Raw genomic sequence first — 25,691 nt, 5'->3', positions numbered from 1 at the left:
TCAGCCAAGGTATGCAACCATCCAGTAAATGACGTTAAAAATAAGGAACACCACAACCATGAAGATACAGGCAAACTTTTCCATGGCCGTGACGGACACTCTCGGTAGAAGCCAAGGCCAAACACTGTCAGTCTCTGTTGTTGCTGCTCCATTCACCTTCTCTCTGCCTTTACTTTTAGCTCCATCACTGTCCAGATCAGAGGACGACTTGCCAACAGAACCATCCTTCCCTTTCCATTTTCTTCCGTCCTGGTTCGTCTTCAGTGAGTGTGTGTCCACTGGATGGACACGCACCACGCCTTCATGAGGTTCGAACAGGGGAGCGTGCACCACGTCGCTTACTAGACTTTTCACTGACGAACTGAACTTGTTGACTGCTGAATGTGGCCTTTCTTGTTCAAAATATCCGAGTTTTCTCTCGTGTTCTTTTATGAGAAGATCAATGATGATGTGAAAGACGATGATGAAAAAAGTGGAAAAAATGCAGAAGAGGAGCCAAATGTCCACCAGCTTGAAATATGAAGTCTTGGGCAACGAGGCAGCCACCTGTTGAAAAAGGTACACCTGAGTACATTATAACCTCCAAACTTTCATCTATAGTACAGTACTTCACACATATTTCATCCATTCATTTCCAGCCCTTGATAGTTCACTAGCTTCATCCTTATCCATGTCCCGCTTTCTCACAGGCTTTTGTTATACTTTTTTTTTTTTTGTTTTTTGCAGATCTGGCCTCCTCCCACCTTCTAAACTCACTCATGTACATCCTTTTTCAACTCTCTAATGTACATCCTTTTTCAACTCTCTATACTTGAATGACCAAACTATCTCCATGACAAGTATCAGTCCAATCCAGTCAGTGGTTTGTCTTGAAATAAATGACGAACACATGCATACGAAGGGATGGCATCTCCTCTCCCTGCACGCCTCTATACTGAAAGTCATAGCTTCCCCACATTCATCCCACTCTAGTAGTTTTTAATACCGCCAGATTTGAGGCCAATTCCATAAATGAGTTGAGTGGGTAGGGGATATGAAGTCTCTCTCTCTCTCTGTCTCTCTGCTCTTACTAGGCTCTCCCGTCAAGGAAACGTAGCCTGTTTCATGCGTCTTTCTGTGACGTAAAACAAATCCCTGTCGTAGTTTGACTGGCTATGAATAACAAGCACACTTTTTTTATGTGTCCGACTCTGGGCAAAAGATTCAGGGCCTATCCAAAGGCCCAGTAGACCCCCTGCACACCTCCACACGTCACCATTTCGGCACTAACACCCACCGTCAATACTGAATACATGCTAGCGCTGTCCCATACAGGACTGATGTACTGATATTAATAGGGGTGTTTTTACGACATGTCGGCAGGTCATCTAGTAGATCAGTAAAGTCTGCTTTTATGAAAATCAGATCCTAAAACTGTTCCCTGCCCCAGACGGGATTCGACCCCGGGTCCATTAGGTCTCAAGGCTGCCTCTCTACCGATTCAGCCACCGCCTCCCCCGCACTTATGTGCAAACATAAATATATTCCCATCCATTCAAACAGATACAAATGTACTTGTGAAACTGGATAGCTTTAATGTAATCGACCAAGAAAGCTTCATGTCTAAGGCTACTTTAATTATGCAAGACAAACACAAAATCTGTCAAGACCTGCGTGAACAGCGTGGCCATGACGAGCAGCGAGGTGAGGGAGGTCATGACTCTGGCCTCGAAGTTGTCCCTCCTAAAGAAGAGTGTGAGGTACCCGATGATCAGCATTGTGAGTGACGGCACGTAGATGTTGATTACCGTGTTGCCATCACGCCGAGCCAGGGGAACCACCACCTGATACAAGAGCAGATATTCAGTTTATGCCGTAAATATGCGCCGGTATGTATAAGAACATGGATGTTGATCACCACATTGCAATCACAGCGCGCCAGAGGAACCACCACCTGACTTAGAGGCCAGTATATGCTATTGTAAGCTCACTGATGATGATAACAAAAATGTGGATACGGTTTGGTACAGCTCTTTACTTCACTGCGTGAATATGGAGGCAAAATGATAGACTTATCGCAATGAAGAAGTTATCAATGGGGTATGTGACAAAGTAGAAGAGCAATGCTCACCTTGAGAAGCGTGTGTTGGTGTGAGAGGGTCAGGTCGCCAACAGTGTACTCCATCAGCAACGCGCTGCCCGAGTACCGCACCCTATTGCCCTCCGACGCCCACCTGTAACAACGTAACATGATACACAACGCAACACAGAATAACACCTAACAGCACAACACAACACAGGAACGTAGCACAAGACAAAACACATCATAAGGTATGCATTCACCATTTGTTAATGACGGGTAAGGGGGGAAGCTAAAAATGAATCGCTGTGTTTGTTCAAGTAATTGTGTATGTGTGTTCCCGGAAAGTAATATGTACAGCTAAGAAAAGGGTGGGGTGGGAATGAGAGGCTCCACACTCCCTGGACCCCTCTCATCCCCTCTCCTGGCTCAGCCACTCCTTCAGTGCGATGGCGTCTTTTTGTAATTTATTCTTACTGCTGCCAGACGACATTTTAATCAGATTATGAGTCCCATGATAGTGAAGGGGATAATGAGGGCTGCATCCAATTTCCAGTTCGAAAAGTTCATTCTAAGTTTAACAATATCGTCAGACAGTCAGAACAAAGTATAGTTGACGTATTCAGTGCTTCATGCACACAGCTGCTCACTTCTGGAACTTTCTTCTTCACTCTGTCTTTCCCACTGCCAAGGATCTCCAATTTGGGACACAACTTGTCCACACGTAGCAAAAGGAAATTACTTTGTTGTTGGTATTTAAATTTAGACTTTGTTTGGAGGAAAAAATTCCGAAGCCTCCAAACCTCTGTTTTTTTTCTCTAATACATACCGAAGTATGTAGAGAAATAATGTGCAGGTGTGTATAGGTGATAAGCAGGTGTGTAGGGCATGTTTGTAGGACAGGTGTATAGTCAGGTGTATACGTAAGGTGTGTCAGTACCTGGATGCCTCTGATGAGCCAGTAGCCAGCAGGAAGGCGAGGTAGCAGGTCTGGGTGTCGAAGGGGTAGCGGGTGAGGTCAAAGTCACAGGTGAAGGAGGCTTGGCAGGCTCGCTGCTCCACCAGAGGGTTGTCACGCCCCGGGTACAGCACCACTGCAACAGCAGATGGGGGTACAGCAACATACAGAGATGTCAGCAGCATACAAAGGGTAGGCTACAGACCAAAAACTGTGAGTACAGCACCATTGTCTTACAACAGGAAAAACAAACTAAGAAGAACATATGTATTTTAACTGTATATTTCATAGTTCAGCTGGATCTGACATTCAAGGACTCATGTGGAAGGAAAAGTTGGCATTTGTTTATCAAATAATATCACTCATGGAAATGAACCATTCACTTTCCCCTTTGTGTGTGTACTAAGTAGCCTAGTCCTGGACCCCTTCACTACTGATGGACCAATACAGGATTGAATGATCAATGGATGGTGACGACTAGATCTGTAACCCACAGTATCAGCCGTATGGTGTACTCACTTGGCCCACCCACTCACCCTCCTCTGGGATGGAATTGTCTTTTCCTGCAGGGTGTCCGCGCCTCTGGATGTGGATGAGAGGGGCGGAGGGAGGCTCGGGTTGGGATGGGGGAGTGTCCACGGTGTTGAGGGGCGTCACCGTCGGCCGCCACACCTCCGTCACATTCCCGTCAATCACGTTCAGGCTGGGGTACCATTCATTGTCAGGCAGAGTGAAGTTATAGTCAGCAGTTATACTGACGGAATTAACAGCTATTAACTAAGTGATAAAAGGAACTGATATAATAATCAAGGATGAGATGGTGTTCAGCTGTTAAAAGAAATGTTCAGTACACAGACACAGGTGGTCTATGTTCCGCTCTATCTTCCCAGGAAAATGTACAAGTATCGTTGCATTCCCATTCCTCCAGCGATATCAGCTGGAACCACTACCAGTGTCAAAAACAGCAAATAGTCAGTGGGAGAGGCAATACAGTGAAAGCTGGGTTCCATTTCCCCTCCCTCTCCTATGCCAGCACTGAATATGAACATAAAGAAGTGACCTTCCCAAATATTTGGAGAAATACTTTCCTGTCGCTGTGACCACTTTGTCCATTACTTGACCCTTCTACGTGTACCCCATGATTGTCAAATACTTTGTCCACATTACCACGCTGGAAATTACTGTAGAGTAATTGTGTGTTTTATCTAATCATCTGTGTTAATGTGTACCGCAGTGCCAGGCAGTGTGTTCAGATTTCAACATATGCAAGCCAGTGTGCTCACCTCTTTGCCTGGCTGATATTGTGGTTGCTGCCACTCAGTATTTACAGTAACTTCTCTCATAGCGCATAGAGACTGTGTAGATACACACACAACACTAGGAGTACAAAATACAGATCCCTTGGCACCTGTTTTGTCTGTGCTTACTATTGTCATCACCTCACACTTGCGGTGGCAATCTAGCACACGTTTAATGTTTTAAGTATTGTCCTGCTCTGCCTCACTGCCTCATGACTGCGTACGCCACATGACCACGCTTGCCACAATTATATTCACAACATGTGGCATATTTTCTTTTGCTCACTTCGTAAGTAACAGGTGCTCCCCCCCTCCCCCTGCCAGATCAGAGCAAATAAGAAAAAATAAATAAATGAATAAATGCTCCTCTTTATTTATTTGTTATCAAATTTATCAGGTCCTTCGTAGTTCGGCGGAAGAAGTCTCTAGGTGTAAGAGTGACTTGTGATAATGTAATGCATTTCGAATCCGAGATGCAGCCGGAGGTTATTCCTCAGTCGGAGGTTATTCCTCATCTCATCCCTGGGTGGGAAGAAATCTTGTTTTCCATACCTGGGGTTACCGTTGAGGTAGACGTAGGTGAGGCGAGGGTCGAGCCAGCTGAGAGTGAAGTTAAGTGAGACCTTGAGTAGCATCTGTGCTGTGTCGACGCGGAGGTTGTTCAGTGTCACCTCAGCTCTCACCTCCCCCACCTTGCCAGGCCCACCTCGCCACCCAGAGACCCGCGGCGCCACGCTGGTCTGACCATAAATAATGCCCTTTATATCATCTTACAGGGACTCGCATTTACACTAACACTTAACTCTCACCTCACCCACCCTGCCAGCCCCACCAAGCCACCCAGACCCCCGCGGCGCCACACTGGTCTGCCCATAAATAAATACTGATTACATTAACATGCTTATCATCCAACTGGGATTCACATTAACACTAACACTCAGCTCTCACCGTCCCCACCCTGCCAGACTTACCTCGCCAGCCAGACACCTGTGGCACCACACTGGTCTGCCCATAAATAACACTCATTATATCATAATACAGGAACTGATACAAACATTAGCACTAAACACTCGCTCCCCCACCTTGCCAGCCTCACCTCTCCACCCAGGGACCCACAGACAGCCACACTTCTCCACGCAAATGATACTCTTTGTAATATATATATATATATATATATATATATATATATATATATATATATATAGGTAGATAGATAGATAGATAGGGAGATAGATAGATAGATAGATAGGTAGATAGATAGATAGATAGATAGTGTTACATAGCCTATGATTTCATCATCCTTTGTGTAATTCTAACGTACAGTATGCTGCATGTTTGAACACGAGCGTGTTCTACCTCAGTCCCCCCCTCCTCCCTTATAGTAGAGTAAGTCGTTCTTTCTGTTGTTCAGAGCAGGAGTGTCAACTCTTTGTCCCCTCTGGCTTCATTTGCGCGTCCTTCTTACAAGTTGTATCAAGCTCTGCCGGCCCCTATATAATGAGCTCAGTCTCTGCATTAATTGTCACTTAGATCTACTCCTCATTTTGTTCACATCTCTGTCCTCCCCTGTACAGTTGTTATTATTGTGAGTGCTCAGGAAGTCTCCAACCATCTAGCAGCTGTGTAATTTGAGTATAACTGTTATTGCATTTTTTCTTGTACTGTATAGCGTGGGGTGTTAATTCTTGGACCTGGTGAGGTTTTTGTGATTCATGTGTTTTGGGTGTCAGTCCTTAATAATAATATTTTGTATCTGTAATAATATATCTTGCATTCACTGAGTATTATCTGGTATTGTCATTTTATCAGGGCTGACTTAGATAAATTTACTCTTGCTAATTTCGTGTTAATAGAGGCTATTGCAGTTAACCATATATTTAACCTGTTTTTTGCCATTACATTATCCTTATGAGTCCTGAATGTTTTGTTGTTAGTTTGAGCATTAAACTTTAACTTGTAATTTTACCTAACTCTTTTGTTTTGAACCTGGAACTTTACGGGACAATAGTGATTTTTAGTATTCTCACTTAAAGTGTACATTATCTTTCTCTGTTTCGTAACATAAATTTGGCGACCTCTTATCAGGATATTCAGGATATTATCATAAGGATATTGCTTGATATTTTGTGACTGTGATTTATTCATAATGTCTACTATTACTACGCTTGATGAAGCCAAAGATTTTTTGTCAAATGTGCAAACAGTGTGTGATGTAGAAAACAGAACAAAGAATGAACTTAAGCTTGTTGCTCAACAATTGGGAATTGCAGTTCACTCTCATCATTCTAAAGATCAAATTGTTGGCATGATTAATAAAAGCTTGTTTAATGTAACTCCTCCAAATGAGCAAACGCAGATTGAAATAGCTAAGTTACAGCTAGCCCTGCAGGAGGCTCGTGTTAAGGAAGTTGAGTTTCAGGCTCGTGCCAAGGAGGCTGAGTTTCAGGCTCGTGCTAAGGAGGCTGAGTCTCAGGCTAAGGAGGCGGAGTCTCAGGCTCGTATTCAGGAGCCTGAGTTTCAGGCACAAGTTGAACTTGCTAGAATTCAGGCAGACCATGAGTATCGCATGAAACAAGGTGGAACTGGATCATCTAGCTCTGATGATTTTGATGTGGCTAAAAATGTTAAACTTGTCCCTCCTTTTAATGAATCTGATTTAACAAAGTATTTTCAGTTGTTTGAGAGGGTAGCTACAGGTTTTAATTGGCCCAAAAAGTATTGGCCAGTACTCCTTCAAACTGTTCTCACCGGTAAAGCTCAAGTAACTTATGCATCTTTGCCTCAGGATCAATCTGATAATTATGATGTAGTTAAGAGCTTGATTCTTAAAGCCTATGAGCTTGTTCCTGAAGCCTATAGAGTAAAATTTAGGACAACTTATAAGCAAGATAAGCAATCCCATGTTGAGTATGCAAAAGTCAAAGAAGATCTGTTAGAGCAGTGGTTAAATTCTAAGAATGTGGATTCTGATTTTGACAAATTTAAGCAGATGATTTTGCTGGAGGACTTCAAGAGGTGTATTAATAAAGATGTAAGCCTATATCTTGATGAGAAAAGAATAGATAATTTGTCTGATGCTGCAGTTTTAGCTGATGAATATGTCCTCACTCACAAGAGATATTCTAAAGAAAAAGGGAAAGCTGAGAGTAAGTACGTTGCCTCTACTCAGAGTACAGGTAACAGGAAAGAGAATAAAGATGATGTTTCTCAGGAAGTAAATACCAGCTCCACCTCTAGATTTCAGAAAAGTGAATGTACTTATTGTAGTAAGCTTGGTCATACTACGGAGAAATGTTTCAGGAGACAGCGTGATGTGAACAAAAAGGAGTCTTTAAATATTCAATCAATTGGTCTAGTGTCCACCCTTGAGAGTTCCCAGAATTCTTTAACTGAGTTAACTGAACCTGCTTTGAGGGGTAAATTAAATTCTCATGATGAAGCTCCTCTTTTGAGCAGTAACACGGGTGACACTCTCAAGAGTTCATGTGCTAATTTCCTGTCTGATGGTTTTGTCAGTCCTCTGGACAGTAATGACAGGAAATCAGTTAAAATATATCATGATACAGGTGCTTGCCAATCCCTTATGCTGACCAGTGTTCTAGGCTCTAATGTTAATTCCTCTGATGAAACTGTAATCTTACAAGGTGTAGGGAATAATTACTTCTCTGTCCCTCTGTGCAGAGTGAATTTAGAGTCTGGTTTTGTTAATGGTTCCGTTATGGTTGGGTTGGTTGAGACACTCCCAATGTCAGGTGTAACTTTCTTACTTGGAAATGATATTGGTGGAAGTCAAGTGTGTCCAGCTCCTCAGTTGTCTAGTGAGCCAGTGGCTGCGACCCAGGATTGTGATGTCCCAGATGTGTTCCCTGCATGTGCTGTCACTAGGGCTAAGTCTAAAGTTACTGGTGACTTAGAGGATAATGATGATGATGATGTTATCCTAGCTGACACTTTTCTTGCTAATTTGGACCACTCACCAGGTGAGGCAGTACCCCGTAGTGTTGATAATTTGTCTCGTCAAGAGTTGGTTGAGTTGCAGGTTGCTGACCCCGAGTTGAAAGGTCTGGCTAACTCTGCTTGCAGTGAGGAAGAGTCAGCTGGTGCTTCTACTTGTTATTATATAAAGTCAGGAGTACTTATGAGGAAGTGGAGACCCCCAACAGCATCAGCCGACTGTGAATGGGAGGTTGTACATCAAGTTGTCATCCCTCGTGTTTGTAGGCAGGATATCATTAGAGTGGCTCATGATTCCAGTTTGGCAGGACACCTTGGAGTGAGGAAGACTGTGGCACGCATTTTGAAACACTTCTACTGGCCAGGTATCTTCAGGGATGTTTCCTGGTATTGTAAGTCTTGTCACACCTGTCAAGTTGTGGGGAAGTGTAATCAGACCGAAAAGGTTGCACCTCTAGTTCCCATTCCTCCTTTTGAGGTGCCTTTCACCCGTGTGTTGGTGGATATTTTGGGCCCTCTTCCTAAGACTTCTCCAGGATTTTCTTATGTGTTGACCCTGATTGATATGGCTACTCGTTATCCTGAAGCCATTCCACTTAGAAATATCTCAGCAAACAACGTGGTTAAGGAAATGCTGGGGTTCTTCACAAAGTTTGGTCTGCCCAAGGAGGTACAGTCAGACCGGGGAAGTAATTTCATGTCAAATGTTTTCAAGCAGTCTCTGAAAGAGTTGGGCATCACCCGGATCACGTCTTCAGCTTACCATCCCCAGACCCAAGGAGCGTTGGAGAGATATCATCAAACACTCAAATTGATGCTCAAGAAATACTGTTTGGAACATCAGAAAGACTGGGATAAAGGTCTTCCATTTGTTGTATTTGCCGCAAGAGAATCTCCAAATGAATCACTGGGCTTCTCACCTTTTGAACTACTGTTTGGCCATGAAATAAGAGGACCCCTTAAGCTACTCAAGGAATGCTGGCTGTCGGAGGAAGATGACGTCAACCTGCTGGAGTATGTGATGAAGTTCAAAGAACGGCTGTCCACTGCTTTACAGCTGGCGAGAGAGAATTTAGGAGCTGCTCAGGAGAAGATGAAAACTTGGTATGATAAGAAGTCCAGGTTACGCCACTTTCAGCCAGGAGATCAGGTTTTGATTCTGCTACCGGTGCATGGGCAACCTCTTCAAGCCAAGTTTAGTGGTCCTTATTTCGTGGAGAAGAAACTCAGTGATGTCAACTATGTCATCGCCACACCAGATAGTAGAAAGAACAAGCAACTTTGTCACATCAACATGCTAAAGTTATATCACAGGCGGGACGAAAATAACCCAGTCTGCACTGTAGCTGTTCCACCCGCGTCTGCAAGTGAAGTTCTCCCATGCAGTATGAGCCTGAGTGATAGTTTGGGGAAGAATCCTGATATCATGAATGATCTCCAGACTAAGCATTCTCATCTACCTCCCGAGGAAAGGCAGGAGTTTTCGGCATTACTGCAGGAGTACCCGCAAGTGTTCCGTGCCACTCCAGGAAGAACCACTGTGTTGATGCATGATGTCGATGTTGGAGACGCAAAGCCAATTAAACTGCCTCCTTACCGTGTGAACCTAGTGAAAGTTCCTCTCATCCAGAAGGAGCTTGGCTACCTGTTGGACCACAAGATGATTGAGCCCTGTCAGAGCGAGTGGAGTTCTCCTGTCACTCTGGTCCCTAAGCCAGGGGGGTCACAGCGGCTTTGCATTGACTACAGACGTGTTAATCAGATAACCAAAACAGACACTTACCCTCTCCCTCGCGTGGAAGATTGCATAGACAAGATCGGAAAGGCTAGGTACATAGGTAAGTTTGATTTGTTAAAGGGATACTGGCAAGTACCTATGACTGAACGTGCTAGGGAGATCTCATGTTTTGTAACACTAGGAAAGACTTTTGCATGTTCTATGCCATATGGTATGAAGAACGCACCAGCCACATTTCAGAAGCTCATGAATGTTGTAACAGAGGGTTTGGCAGGGTGTGTTGTTTATAATGATGATGTATTAATCTTCAGTGACAACTGGAAAGATCACCTATGCCATGTCAGTAAATTTCTTGAGCGTTTGGTTCAGGCTAATCTTGTAGCTAATTTATCAAAGTGTGAGTTTGGCCAAGCTAAAGTTCAGTACCTTGGGTATGTAATTGGTGATGGACATGTTGCACCACCAGTAGCTAAGGTTCAAGTTATAAGTGATCTTCCCAGACCTAAAAGTAGGAAAGAGCTACAAAGATTTTTGGGAATGGTAGGTTATTACAGGAGATTTGTTCTTAACTTTTCAATTCTTGTATCACCACTTACAGACCTACTGAAAAAGGGAGTTAAATTTGTCTGGACCGATAACTGTGAATCCTCTTTCAGCAAACTTAAAGCTATCCTATTAAATCAGCCAGCGCTCGCTACTCCAAATTTTGCTAAGCCTTTTAAGATGGCTGTTGATGCAAGTGATACAGGAGCTGGGGCTGTTTTGCTGCAAGAGGATGATCAGGGTATTGAACATCCTGTATCTTATTACAGTAAGAAGTTCACTCCACCTCAAAAGAACTACTCAACTATTGAGAAAGAGCTTTTGGCCTTGATTTTGGGTTTACAGCATTTTTCATTTTATTTGTGTTCTGGTTTTGACCCCATAGTCATTTATACCGATCATAACCCATTGAAATTCCTTAGTAAGTTTAAAGATAAAAATCAGAGATTGACAAGATGGAGTCTACTTCTTCAGGAGTATTCATTAGACATACAACATGTCAAGGGGAAAGAAAATGTTATTGCAGATTGCTTATCTAAACTTTAGAAAGATTGTTTTAGAATAATAAGAAATTTCCTTTGTAAATTTCTTTTTCTTTGTGGGGAGGTGTTACATAGCCTATGATTTCATTATCCTTTGTGTAATTCTAACGTACAGTATGCTGCATGTTTGATCACGAGCTTGTTCTACCTCACTCCCCCCCTCCTCCCTTATAGTAGAGTAAGTCGTTCTTTCTGTTGTTCAGAGCAGGAGTGTCAACTCTTTGTCCCCTCTGGCTTCATTTGCGCGTCCTTCTTACAAGTTGTATCAAGCTCTGCCGGCCCCTATATAATGAGCTCAGTCTCTGCATTAATTGTCACTTAGATATACTCCTCATTTTGTTCACATCTCTGTCCTCCCCTGTACAGTTGTTATTATTGTGAGTGCTCAGGAAGTCTCCAACCATCTAGCAGCTGTGTAATTTGAGTATAACTGTTATTGCATCTTTTCTTGTACTGTGTAGCGTGGGGTGTTAATTCTTGGGCCTGGTGAGGTTTTTGTGATTCATGTGTTTTGGGTGTCAGTCCTTAATAATAATATTTTGTATCTGTGATAATATATCTTGCATTCACTGAGTATTATCTGGTATTGTCATTTTATCAGGGCTGACTTTGATAAATTTACTCTTGCTAATTTCGTGTTAATAGAGGCTATTGCAGTTAACCATATATTTAACCTGATTTTTGCCATTACATTATCCTTATGAGTCCTGAATGTTTTGTTGTTAGTTTGAGCATTAAACTTTAACTTGTAATTTTACCTAACTCTTTTGTTTTGAACCTGGAACTTTACGGGACAGTAGTGATTTTTAGTATTCTCACTTAAAGTGTACATTATCTTTCTCTGTTCCGTAACAAAAGATAGATAAATAGATAGATATAGATATAGAATGCTATAGGTACTCGTACTGACACTAACACTCGCCTCTCACACAAACATTTACGTATACTCATTAATATCTACAAATCTATCTATCTATCTATTGCCAGACGCCTCAATCCCGTTTGGGGTGGCCACAAACAAATCGCCTCCAAGTCGCCCTGTCCCCCGCCATTTCACTCCCCTGCTCCCAGCTCACACCCCCCTCTCTCATATACCTCTCCACCCCATCCCTCCATCTCATCCTCGGCCTCCCCCTCCCTCTTTCCCCCTCCACCTCACTCACATACACTCTCTTCGTCAGTCTTTCACCCTCCATCCTCTCCACATGGCCAAACCACCTCAGTGTGTTCCTCATAACGCTTCCTATCACATCCACATCACCACCACAACGCTCCTTTATATCCTCATTCGTCAGCCTGTCTCTCCATGTGACTCCACAGGCTCCTCTTAAATAACTCATTTCCACTGCTCTCACTCTTGACTTGTGTCCTTCCAACAACGTCCAATCTTCACTTCCGTACGTTAGAGTTGGTATCACAATACTGTCATGTAGTAACTTTTTCACTTCCATGCTCACTTCCCTGTTTCTTATCACTGCTTTCAAGGAACCAGCAACCTTTCTTCCCTGCTGTACCCTTTCAAGCACTTCACCCTCCAAACCTCCATCCTTACTCATCACACTACCCAAGTACTTAAACGTACTCACACTTTCCAATTCCTCACCATCCAACCTCGCTGTACATTCACTGACTTCACCTCTCTCAAAGACCATCACTTTACTCTTCCCTACATTCACCTTTAGATTCCGTTTCTTACACACTCTCCCAAACTCATCCACCAAGCCTTGCAGCTCTCCTTCGTCTTCACTCAACAACACAGTATCATCCGCAAACAACAGTACAGGGAGTTTCCAAACACTATCCTCTCTCACCATGGCCACTCCAACATCCACTACCCTACCTTGTACCTCTTTTATTACCCCATCCATGTACAGATTGAACAACCATGGAGACATGACACATCCCTGTTTCAACCCAACCTTCAAAGAGAAAAATTCACTTAGATCACCATCCACACGCACTGCAGCCTTCGCACCATCGTACATACTCTTCACAGCATTCAACAACTTTCCATCTACTCCATATATTCTTAACACTTTCCACAATCCTTGTCTATCCACCCTGTCATATGCTTTCTCCAAATCCATGAATGCCGCATACAACTTCTTTCCCTTCTCTAGAAACTTTTCCACTAAAGATCTGAGAATGAATATCTGATCTACACAACCTCTTCCCTTCCTAAAGCCTCCCTGTTCTTCTCCAACTAATTTCTCTGTTCTTTCTCTAACTCTGTCAATAAGTATCCTACCATACACTTTTCCTATTATACTAAGAAGACAAATGCCCCTATGGTTACCACACACTTCTTTTTCCCCTTTTCCTTTGTACTAGGGAATAATTATACCTGACTTCCAATCCTCCGGGACTATACCTTCCTCCCAGGCCAATCTGCAAATCTTCCACATCCATTTTACTACTATCTCTCCCCCATGCTTCAGCATTTCACCACACACTCCATCAATTCCTGGGGCTTTCCCCGCTTTAACTTTCTTCATTGCTTCCACAACTTCTATCCTACTGATTTCTTCCTGTCTTCTCACCTCCCTCCTTCTCCCAGCCATTCCCCAGCCACTTATACTCGCATTACTTCCATCCTCTACGTTCAACAATTCCTTAAAGTGTTCTCTCCATCTGCTCACTTTTTCTCCCTTCTCCACTAGTAATCTACCATTTTTATCTTTCACTCCCCTGCTAACTTCACTTCCACCCTGTCTTACTCTTTTCACCTCTCTCCAGAACATTTTCTTACAGTCCCTCCACTTTACACTCAAATTTCTTCCAAATTCCTCATCCACTCTCTTCTTACTCTCTCTTACTAATCTTTTCACCTCTCTCTTCCTTTCTACATATAACTCTCTCTTCCGCCTCTCAACCTCTTTCACGCCCCTATTTCTCATCCATTCATTGTATGCTTTCTTCTTTTGTGCCACAGCCTGTTTCACCTCTTCAGTCCACCATGCTTTTCATTAATAACATTATCAGTGTAGTCACACACACACACACACACACACACACACACACACACACACACACACATCACGTACAGCCAAACATTACCCGATGAGAAAGTATGGGCTTCCTTCGGCTAAAAAAAAAAAAAAAATCTGGAAGCAGCCTAAATAATATACGTACATGCATTTTGTCTGGTAAATAGTTAAGCACTATGGCATCAGAGACAGAGGCAGGTACAAAGTATAAGCATTGTGTGTTATGGTTAGATATATAACTGTGTACCAGCCATTGGACATTAATTCATCACTCACCTTGTAGTCCGGCGGAAGACGTACGAACACGCACTCACTCTCATCACTCTGGTCACGACAGTCATACTTGAGGTCACAGCGATTGTCCAAGTCAATACAAGTGCCATCATCACAGGTGTAATATCCAGGACGACAGGCTGACAGCAACAGCCGGCGGGTCTCTCCAGCCTTCTGGTCACACACCGGCTGCAGCAGCCGCCACCACCGCCGGCCAACAGGATGGTAGTGGTCGGATAGAAGGGTTGCCACCACCCTGCGTTCTGTCCGGTTCCACCACACCCACCCGGTTCCGTTGTGCAGAATGACATAGTCTCCATATCCAGTGAATGTTAATCGACTACCCTTCCGGATCATCATGTAGTTTAGGTTGTATGCCAGAGATTCACAGGATCCACGCAGTTTGACTACCAGGTCGTGAGCCACTTGGCAGGTGGTACAATGAAGGGTAGCACACTCATCATCCACAATGCCCTCGTCATTCATCGCAAAGCAGTTCTCATTATCATATCCGTTTGGCTCATCTACGGACCAGGGAAGATTCTGTACTGGCTTCCCATTGTGATGATTAACCAAAGATCCCTCCTCTTCCTCGTCTGTAACTGGAATCCACAGGTGGTCACATTCTCGGCGTATCTTGCTAGCTTCTTCCAGTAAGGTAAGTACATGGGAAAAGTTGTGTGGTATCTGCACCGATCCGCCCAGAGCTTCACACACTCCTACACCGTGGATGAAAGTTGATGCGGGGATAACATCAAGGTCTTCATACAGTGTGTTGGAACAGAGTTTATCCAGGTCAGTGTGATACTGCACCGCTCCACGCAGCAGCTCCCAGTCTCCTTCCCAGCTCACTACATCTCCTTTACCTTCTTCCTCACAAAAAGTCATCCTCCTTACCTCCACTGAGGTTAGTTCTCTACTCCACAAATTAAACTGTGTGATGTTACCGATAAACGAATTGCCAGTTGGTGCTAACGTCCTGCTGACGTAACCCAGCGTGAGCTCAGAAGGTATCCGTGGCGGCACTTGTGTCATGTTGTACACAGTCGGGCTATGATCTTGTAGATAAGTTGTTACCTGACCCAACTCGTGGTTGTATGTCGAACACATGAAGTACCAGCGACGAGGCCATAACCAGCGTTTCAGAATGATGTTGCGGTACACGTGCCTCACACACACCCGCACATTGTCCACGTTCACCTCTGTTAAGGACCCAAGAAACAATGTAACATACTGATTTTTACATAACATTTTGACATTAAACAACCTTTTCCCTCAAGAGTAATTGTCATTAAATCAAAACGAAATCAGGCTGTGTTATGCTAGTCTTGATTTGGAGCATATTGAAGTTTACACCAGAGGTCTTGCTATGCTATGAATATATTTTTGGAGTCTTTACTTGTAAACATAGCTGAGTAATACTTGAAAAACAGTTTAGATGGGGACATTCCCACTTGACTAAATCGTCAGTTATTAGCCTGAATAAAGTACTAAATGCATCAGTTATATGGTGAGAGTTAAGCAGTTCAAGTCTTAACCCTTTGATTGCCAGAACTTCTCTCTGTTGAACAAATCGCTTGGTATAAACGGAAATAGACTACCCAGGCTGAGTATCGCAGTGAAAATGTTAGTACCAAAAAGTTCATGAAAGAAATCTTATCCATATTATAACTTGAATATTTTTGAATTTATGAGATGCTTCGTTACCAGGGTTATTAATAATTATTTTTCATTCATATTCCTGTGACGATAACAAGTTAGTAAAATAAAAGAAAATCGTCATTGTGGTGAACGAACTACAAACTTAAAAATGTCCTACTGTAGTGCAATTACTCTTAAATGACAAAGATTCCTATCCCCTTTTTATCTCGATTATTGGCCAAGTGTGGTCAGACTAAAGGTTTAATTCGTCTAGTGACCAAGGAGATTCATTTCTACCTCATAACTAAGACTCATAGGATTTCATTCAAACCACGACTTAATATTTGAGTTCCGCAGTTGAGTAAGTTCCCTCAGACAAAAAAAAAATTATGGGGAATAATAAGGAGTGACATAAAAGGGAAGAATAACTAGAGCCAGACTTCTCGTTGGGTAAGGAGACTCCCTAGCACCTCCTCCTAAACGATATATTTTCCAGACTATCCATTAACAGCTTTTTTTTGCTTCTTTTATATCCTTCCAGTGTCGACATAGATTGCACAAATAACAATCAAAAATATAGCAACGAGACAGACTCAGAAATGAAATGGCAAGGAGGAGGTGTTAGTACGCTTCCTACCCGCACGAGTAGACCGCCCTGGGATAGATATACCATGAGTTCTTAAACTCTGTCTGCCATTTACCCAGCTGCAGCATTGGTCTCTTCCCCAAAGCATCCAACCTGAAGACGATGTTGACCCGATGGAGGCGCGCAAACTGAAACCTGACGCAGAATGAGAAGTTCTGCTCCGTGCTGAAGTTGAGGTCCCTCTTTACGGCCCCGACTCTGACCCCCGGTTTCATGTTGGCCTCACACCCCAACACCATCACGCCCTCGCCTACCTCGGCTGTAGGAGTGGAGTTGCTGTGAGAGGTAGGACTGTGAAGATTATGAGAGGGAGACTGTGCTTGTGAGAGGGGGGGGATTGTGTTAGTGAGATGGGGGACTATTTTTGTGGGAGAGGAACTATGTTTGTGAAAGGGGGACTGTGTCTGTGAGAGGGGGACTATATCTGTGACAGAGAGGGAGTACTGTCTATGAGAGGGGGGACTATAATGCTTGTGAGAGGGGGTACTATGAAGTGTGTGAGTAGGGGACCATGACGAATATGTGAAGTGGTGCTATGAGAGGTGTAAGGGGGGACTATGACGACTGTGAGAGATGAGATTTTGGGGGTGTCACCGTTAAGATTTGTAAATGGTGGCCATTACTGTTCATCTGGCTACTTAACTGTTGCTTGTTTAGGCAACCCTTAGTAATCTGTATTCTCTTAACTCCACATTTTGTCCCATAACAATATCCTGAACTGATAAGTGAGTTAAGAATCAAGCAAATATATTAAAAACTAATTAAATTATGCTTAGAGTCAGTCCTCTAGATCTACACAAGTGCTCTTGGGCCCTTCGGCCCCTCTCGCACTTGCTCCTGCGGAGGGCTCTCGTGCTGCGCGCTTGCTTTCTCGTGCTTCACACTCGTCTTCTCGATCTCACTCATTTCCTTGCGCTTTGCGCATGTGTTGCGATCATGTTAGGTAATCCGAGTCATGTTTATGTGCTGTTCTAGTTTATCGTTGTCACTCGGCCATCAAGGCGATATCGAAGGTTCCATGTTGGTCCGTTTATGTGCTGTTCTAGTCTAATGTTGTCACTTGGATTTTTTGTAGCTTACCAATTGATCGTGTTATTTGCAGCTTCGGGAATGGAACGTAAGTTGTCCGCACACAAGTCCGAGATATTAACCACTCGGCCACGGCAACCGACTGGGCACCGGGAGTGGCGTTTTTTGGTCAAAATTTAATCCCGCTATAGTATAGTAAAGCCATCAAAATCTCTACGGTGAACGCAACCCTAATTTCACGCACTCACGCCGGGAACGGAGTTTTTCGATCAAACTTTGATCGCCCATTAAATATAGTAAATGTTTTTCAATCGTGATGGAATTAAGTTTTGTCATATCAGCGAATTTTTTTCAATTTTTGTGCCAATTTTGGTGCGATTTGTATGTGTAGTTTCGGCTGCCCAAAATACACACACACACATACATGCCTACTGCTATAGTACAGTATATTAGATTTGTCCGAACTTATCACGGGCTCTAATCATAGTGTGTGTTTTAGTTCCCGCAAAGGCATTCTAGGGTCAAATCATGATCTAACTGCAGCGGAAGTTATCCTTTTCCTGCAGACCACCATTCTCCTTTTGGGGGATAGGGATGGAGTTAAGGGACGTTTCTATAACCGGGCAGAGGAGCCGCCAGATTATACGAGTGCCACCACGGGAAAGTGTCTTTCTTCAGCACCCCAACTTTAAATCATCTTCATAAATGCATACCATAGATTAGGGAATGAATTGGGTGGCTGCCAGAGATCAAGCAGCGTGGGAAGCCGCCATTAGGTGACCGAGGCCGACGCATGCAAGCATGTTGGAACCTTTATAAACAATACGATATGATGTAATACATGTATATCAAACTTTTGTAATTTATATGTTGATTTTGTTAAGGCAAATCATTATTTATAACGTACATTTATATTTATTTATTTATTTATTTATTCATTTATTTGTTATTTAAGGAAGATACTAATGAAACACATGAATGTTTACCTTGCCAGAGTAAGATCACACCCCACGCCAGCAGGGACAGGACCATTCCCATCAGCTGTGTGTGTCGGCCAACCAACCCTCTTCTTCCTTTAGTTTCCATCTTCTTCTTCAGACTGCAGGGGAATGGATACTGTTTGCTCTGTCTACTGAATAAGAGTGAGTAGAAGAATGCTTGGTTATTCTGTAGATAAAGCACAATTGAATGTAATCTTCAATTAGGTCATTCTACTTCTATCTGAAGTTGAAATACGCTTGCATCTTTTTATCTGGGTAACGCTACACAAGATTTTTTTTCTTCTTCTTTTTACTCCGAGTTCATGCTGCAAACTACAGTACAGATTCTTTTTATTGTCAGTTTTTTTCCTTTTTCCCCGTATGTGGCTTTTTGATAACACAGCTTCTTCTCTGGTCTAAGTGATGTCGTTTTTGTTTTTCTCATCCACTTCACGTCCCCTTCCTCTATATTTCTCCTCCCCATCCGATTTTCTTTTCACTCTCTCTTAATACCATATCTTCACTCGTTATCCTTCTCTCGTCGACGAATCATCCTTTTAAAAATCTCCTTGGTTTCTACGTTTCTCTTCTGTTGTTATCCTTCTCTGCTTCCTGATATTCCCTCCTTTTATTCCTGTAATTAAGGTTCGTCTCATACATGGCTCTGGGGATTTCGCAGCTCCTCCATTTTTGCGATCAATTCTTCACATTACACCGCAATATCATTTAGCATGTCACTGATACAGATTAAGCTGATATTTAAGCAGAGGTGTAATAAGCAAAATAAATCGCCAAGGAAGAGGTGTTACGAACATCTTCCGCCGTCTCGAATACCGTCCCCAAAATGCGCTGTTTCTTCCCGCGAAGAGTACCGTTCCCAAAATGCGCTGTTTCCTCCCGCCAAGAGTACCGTCCCGAAAATGTGCCGTTTTCCTCCACCTTCGCGCCTCGTCTCCGCCCCAAACAGGCTCTGACAAGGCAATGGACAGTCTCGGTGCAGGTGAGAATATCGCGTTCAGTTTATCAGGATGGGATGTTTGACGATCGATGGCACTCATTATGCACAATACCGATGTATCTCGTGCCAGGGACGGTCCTAAAGTTTTTGCTCTCTTAATTTTGTAGTCCATGCTCCATCATTCATTCCTGCCCTCTCTGCTACCTACTACAGTTGCTAAGTCTTGAGACACTATAGTGTCGCTGGGTATACAGAATAATAATAATAATTATATATATATATATATATATATATATATATATATATATATATATATATATATATATATATATATATATATATATATATATATACCAGAATTTACCAATATATATCACGAAAAAAAAAAAAAAAAAAAAGAATACAGTAAGTAATCTTCAAAACATTGCTACATCTAACTGAAATATAGCACCGCATTCATCGTAAAATCCATTCCTTGGCGATATCCTTTGTCTATTACGTCTGATCTTTCTCTTGCATGCTATTATTGTTCTGGGAGAATAGGGAGGGAGATGAGAGTCTCTTGCATAACAGGGCAGTGAATCCCTCCTGTTATTTATATGTCACCACGGGAAGGCGTCCCTCTTGCACAAGTTCAACGGGTCTTCGTCCACAGAACGTAGCTATTATATTGTTACAAAGGAGGGGCTGGGAGGATGGTAATAAAAATCAATGTTGTGATTATTGTCACCCGGACAGCGCCATCGTTAACGCCATCATCGCTGTCACCTGCCTGTCAATGTATCGTATAGGTGTCTGCCTGTTATTAAAGAACCCACTCACTCACTCACTCACTCACCCACTCACTTACTCAGTTGTCAATATAGCCAAAGAGTGTCAGCAGCGGTCATTAAAGCATCCACTCTCTCATTCACTCCCCAACTAACTCACACACTCACTCCCTCATTCACTCATTCACTCACATACACACACACTGGCTCCCTCCTTCCCTCCCTCACTTCCTCACTCCTTCCCTCCCTCTGTCAGTCACTAATCCGCTTCTCATTGCTGGTGCTTCTCAAGAAACGCGTTAGATAATGTAAATTCTCATTATCTCAGAACACTTTTTGCTCCTTTGAGTTACAGCAGTAAAGATGTGCAAGGTCGTGGAGTATGTTCGATGGCAGTACAAAGAGAATATGATAACACTGAGTAATGACTGGTGGAGTCTCTATCTGTCTCTTCTGTCTGTCTGTCTGTCTGTCTGTCTGTCTGTCTGTCTCTGTCTCTGTCTCTGTCTGTCTGTCTGTCTGTCTCTCTCTCTCTCTCTCTCTCTCTCTCTCTCTCTCTCTCTCTCTCTCTCTCTCTCTCTCTCAAAACGCTAGTTATCAAGAACCCCTTTTATCGTTATTTCAATACTTGCTTTTCCATGATCTCCCCTCCCCCATTTTTCTCTCCTGTCACTTCCTCTGATTCCTTTACTGTAACATGATCATCCAGTGCTGACGACACCATCAGCACCACAATTCGTCACGGGACATACATGTTCATAGTAAAAGCTTGTACAAAACTGAATGACTGGTTCATTGTCACTGATAAGCAATCAACATAGCCTCAGCACAATATTTCTGGGAACGTTAGGTGAAGTAGCCTAATTATATCATGTACGCTTGAGCCAGAGGTCAGAACACATTAACAAGAACAACATGCCAACTCATTATGAACGCCTTTCAGTGAAGGTACTTCGTCCCTTGGAGCACTTGACCTGCCAAGACACAGACGAAGTATTGTTATATGTGGCTGGCCCTGTGATGCAAATGAATGCATTGTTCTTGCTGACTTAGGTCTCCAGAGTGTGGAGACCTACACCACTGCATTTGCTTAGTTTTTTTTTTTCCCTCCAAACACTTTTCTGTTTGGTGTTATCTCTGTATTTCTTCACCACGTCGCTTCAGACTTGGTACAAATGGCCCTTGGGCACGTACCCAAGATACTGTTTTTCATTTTCTTATTTAAACCTTTTAAAGGGATTTATGAGGCCAAAGGTCAAACCACACAAATTTAGGGATCCTGTGTTCTTGTATGTTCATTAACCATCATGGAAATTTGCACAGAAGTATGTCAGTGTACTGCAGCTGTGTGCAGACCATCCTGCATTCCTTTGGAATGGTGGTACTCTTTACTTCAATACTGGAATTTTCAATACAGTAGGCTTCGGGACTTTATATCGGCTGAGGTACCAATGAATAGTGTCTTCAGTGTCTTAATAATAATCTCATTTTTATATCCATCGAACACGAAGAACTGGATACAAGAACTTTACAAGGATTTGTTGGGTATACTGCCACAGTCAACAGTTCCCCGACTCCTCTCACCCGACTGTGACGATGGAAGGCGTTATATGAAATGTTTTTATGTGATAGCAATATAAAGCACACGACAAAACAGTATGAGAAGGAAGGATACTCTGAAGTTCCGGGGAAGAATGAAAAATAAAGAAGGCAGGACACAATGCAGGCAGAGGACCCTCAACGAATTTTTAATAATATCTCCTCAGTAAAAATCTAGACGAGGAGGAATGAAAGACAGAACAAGAACAACAAATTAAAGAAGCAGTAACTTCAGTCCCCCCCCTTTAGTTTGTCGAGAGAGAGAGAGAGAGAGAGAGAGAGAGAGAGAGAGAGAGAGAGAGAAAGAGAGAGAACTGATGGTTGTAGGTACGAATGCACTGAAGGAAGCCTCATCATTTTTGCAGCTGTGGTGGTGCATTGGGTAACGACTGAAGATGAAGGTGCGTGTCTGCATGTGTAAGTTCCAACAAAGGCTTGGTCATTCGTATTCCTCTCGATGCCCTGCTGACAGCTATCCAGCCTAGTCCGAAGTTATGATATTTAAGGAGAGGGTGACCAGTTTCTCTCACCCTTGAGTGGAATTCTGGGAGCAATAAATCCCAACTTTCCCTCAGATGTAAACCTTAGTATGCCTCATTTAGTTGCAGCGCGTATGTATCTATCAATCCGTCTTTGCATTTGCATACTTTCTTCATATTTCAAGCTTTGTGTATAGCCTCTTTCCGAATTGTATACCCTTACAGAGGTTCAGTTATTAATACTAAGCCTGTTACCTGTCACTAGTCACACGTGCCACCCACGATGCACTCACTCTCGCCCCCTAATTCCTCTCTCCTTTGGTGCCTCCCAGGATAATGGATCCCCTGTAGTTCTGAACTCGTATGAGTGAAAGCTGTCTATGCAGTTTTTCTTCCCCGGCGAGTCATATTACTCACCTTTGCTTGCCAACGCAGGTAACAAGGTAGAGCATCGACCGCGCCTTGGCACGGGACCGTATTGGTTAAGACGAAGATATTATATTTTTTCCTTTCTTGGGGGGGAGGGGGGGCGCGGTAGCACAGTGGTAGCACGCTGGACTTGTGATCGGGGGATTGCAAGTTCGAGCCTCGCCCGGGCTGCAGTGCCGGGAGGGGTAGCTCCCTCCTGTAACCCTAGCGGGGCTATATAGGCCAATACAGGGCTTAGCTCGGGGGAACTCCATTTCTCCCCATTAGGGGGGGAGGGGGAAGAAGGGTTAGATAGATGAGAAAAAAAAAATAAGATGTTGGGAATAAGGAACAGGGAGGAAGGTGTCGATGATGAAAAGTTTGGTTGATTTGTTGCCTCACGGGTGCGAGAAGAGGATATAGTTTGGGCGGGAAAAACTCAAGAGATCTCCAGCACCGGCGTAATTGGAGTAGGCTGGTTATTTTTAAAAGTGTGATATTGATTTAAACGAAGTATTGTGTACGTTATTGAACCAGACTAAGTCGGAATCGGCCGCCATAACACCGACAGCAAAACGAGGCTGTCTTGATGTAACCCTGTAATATGATGTTTTTTTTTTTTTTTTTCCATCATCCACTCACTTCATGTAGTACTGCCTTCAGGTGCCTGTGCACTGATTGACAAGCCAAAATTTCCTGTAACCCAAGAATCCATTTATTACGCTGGGTGGTAACCATATAATCAAGTGACGTCTGGTGATATAGTGAATTAAGGCATTCCAACCAGATGCAGTTTGTATGGGTATCTGGTGGGTTGTTGGGGATTAAGACACATAATGTCATTCAGAGATGAGTGAGGCTGGTCAACATTGCCTTAAACTCAGGTATAGGGTAGCCTAGCCTTGGACCCCACCGCTCCTGATAAAAAAAAAAAAAAAAAAAAAAATGACTGGATGATGGCCAGCTGGCTGGATAGATGGATCCGCCAGACGTGTTTTCTTCTTTAATTATTTCTTTCCCCAGACGATTTTATACAAAAAATTTAGGAACAAGAGGGAATAGATATTGGCCCGTATTCTCGTCGGTTGAGGAAGCTCCCTAACACACTTTCCTAAGCTATTTATTTTGCTTATTACACCTTGCCGTCCTCATCTGTGTCACTTGTACTGATACCACCATACTCTGCATAAGTAACGTACCAGAGGATGTTAAGGCAGCCTTATCCAAAAATAAATCGCTAAGGAAGAGGTTTATTTACTGGACCAGAATACGGCCACTTTCTTCATTAACCCTTCCACTGCTGGGGCTCTTTCCTTAGCTGAATAACGTCCTCGGGGTGAAAAGGTTAAGTTAGATTTTTCCTAGGTAAGGGCCTACCCTACCATACTCTGCCGTACCCTACTTTTCTCTATCCTACTCCTCACTCCCTACCCTATCTACCAACCTGAACTACCCCACACCCCCTACCTATCTCTGTTCAGCCTTCTCTGCCTACCCATCCCAACCATACTATCCTATGCTTCGCTACCTAACCTACCCTACCTAACCTAATCTATCCTACCCTACCTGTCATTACCTTACCTACCCTACCCTACCCTAACCCTACCTTACTACTCTACTCCACCCAACCCTACCGCACCCTACCCTAAGCTACCATACCTGACCATTGTACTCTACCCTACCCTACCCTACCTTACCCTACCTTACCTAACATCACAAAGCTGCTCAACGTTGCTTCCCAAACCATACAAAGGTGATAGCATTTTTCTTTTTCTTTCATTTTTCTTTTACTCAGTTTATATACATTTTTAGACTTATTGGAGCAAAAATATGACTAGAATTTTAGAATCTGGGTAGACTTGTTTATCATTATGCATTTTTATTATTATGATTTTTTATTTATGTGTGAAATTGTCTTATTTATGGGTGCTTTCATTATTATTATTATTATTATTCATCCATCCATCATCCAATCCTATGTCGCCCCAATAGAAGCGTAGGAACCCGGGGCTAGGCAGGTTAGTCCGGACATTTAAGATGAGAGTGACCAGCCTCACTCATCCCTAAGTGGCATTACAAAAGCAATAAACCCCTTTGGTTCCTTCTTTCTCACATAAAAAACAAAACACTCCTTGGATATAAACCTACCATATAAGAGTAAACAGGGGGCCCTCAGGGTGAAAGAAAGAGTAGTTGGTGCATCGATATACACTGAATATATTTTGTTAAGTCTTGAGTATAATCGGTGTTAATGATTTGGTGGTAGCCTTATGGGAAGATGATAAGAAATAGATGTCATATTTTAGGCATTATTAACCTCTTTACTCCAGTGACTCTTTATTGGCTTATTTTCGCTACTTCCAGACGAATATATTCACCTCAGGAGGGACCTTCCTATGTGGAGAAGTTAATGGAAGTTTTATCTAACTCATCCAGTTACAAAAATATCACCTCATGGGACAAAAATCGTCTGGTGGCAGCAAGACATAGAAGTCGCCCGATTCAGTGGTTAACATACTATTGGTACTGTTTACGTAAAAGATTATATAAAAAACAAGACTCGATAATGACAGAGTTAACGTATAAGGCATCCTTCGTTCTGGAATGATTTGATGAAGAAAAGGCTTTGAGATTATTCCTGCTGATATATTTAAAAAAAGAATGTTTTCAATTTGCCCTGTGTTTTAAAGGCAACTAAAAGAAGAAATCATGAGGGCTAGAGAGAAGAAACTGTACCGTGTAGGATTGTGGCCATATCTTCCTAAAATGTTTGAGTCAGAAGCAGCCCTACATAACTAACTAGGAACTGCGCCACTCCCACAACTTGAA

At 42.9% G+C, this 25,691-nt stretch overlaps 1 protein-coding gene across 1 annotated transcript; it reads right to left on the bottom strand.

Annotated features, from left to right (window-relative positions):
- On the bottom strand, positions 1–19,778 carry LOC145409285 (uncharacterized). The gene is made up of 9 exons (XM_080279763.1): positions 19,588–19,778; positions 16,695–16,915; positions 14,356–15,554; positions 4,868–5,055; positions 3,554–3,720; positions 3,000–3,153; positions 2,111–2,213; positions 1,650–1,823; positions 1–546 (listed from the first exon to the last, which is right to left on the bottom strand). Exons 1-9 carry the CDS (start codon positions 19,776–19,778, stop codon positions 1–3), a joined length of 2,943 nt encoding a protein of 980 aa, XP_080135889.1.
- Positions 19,779–25,691: the final 5,913 nt, after the last annotated feature.

This window comes from Coenobita brevimanus, chromosome 80 (genome assembly GCF_032717465.1).
Source record: "Coenobita brevimanus isolate Jiangsu-jjx chromosome 80, ASM3271746v2, whole genome shotgun sequence".
Taxonomy (NCBI): domain Eukaryota; kingdom Metazoa; phylum Arthropoda; class Malacostraca; order Decapoda; family Coenobitidae; genus Coenobita; species Coenobita brevimanus.
Note: the sequence above shows the minus strand (reverse complement) of the source record. Positions and strands in the feature narration are given on the sequence as shown.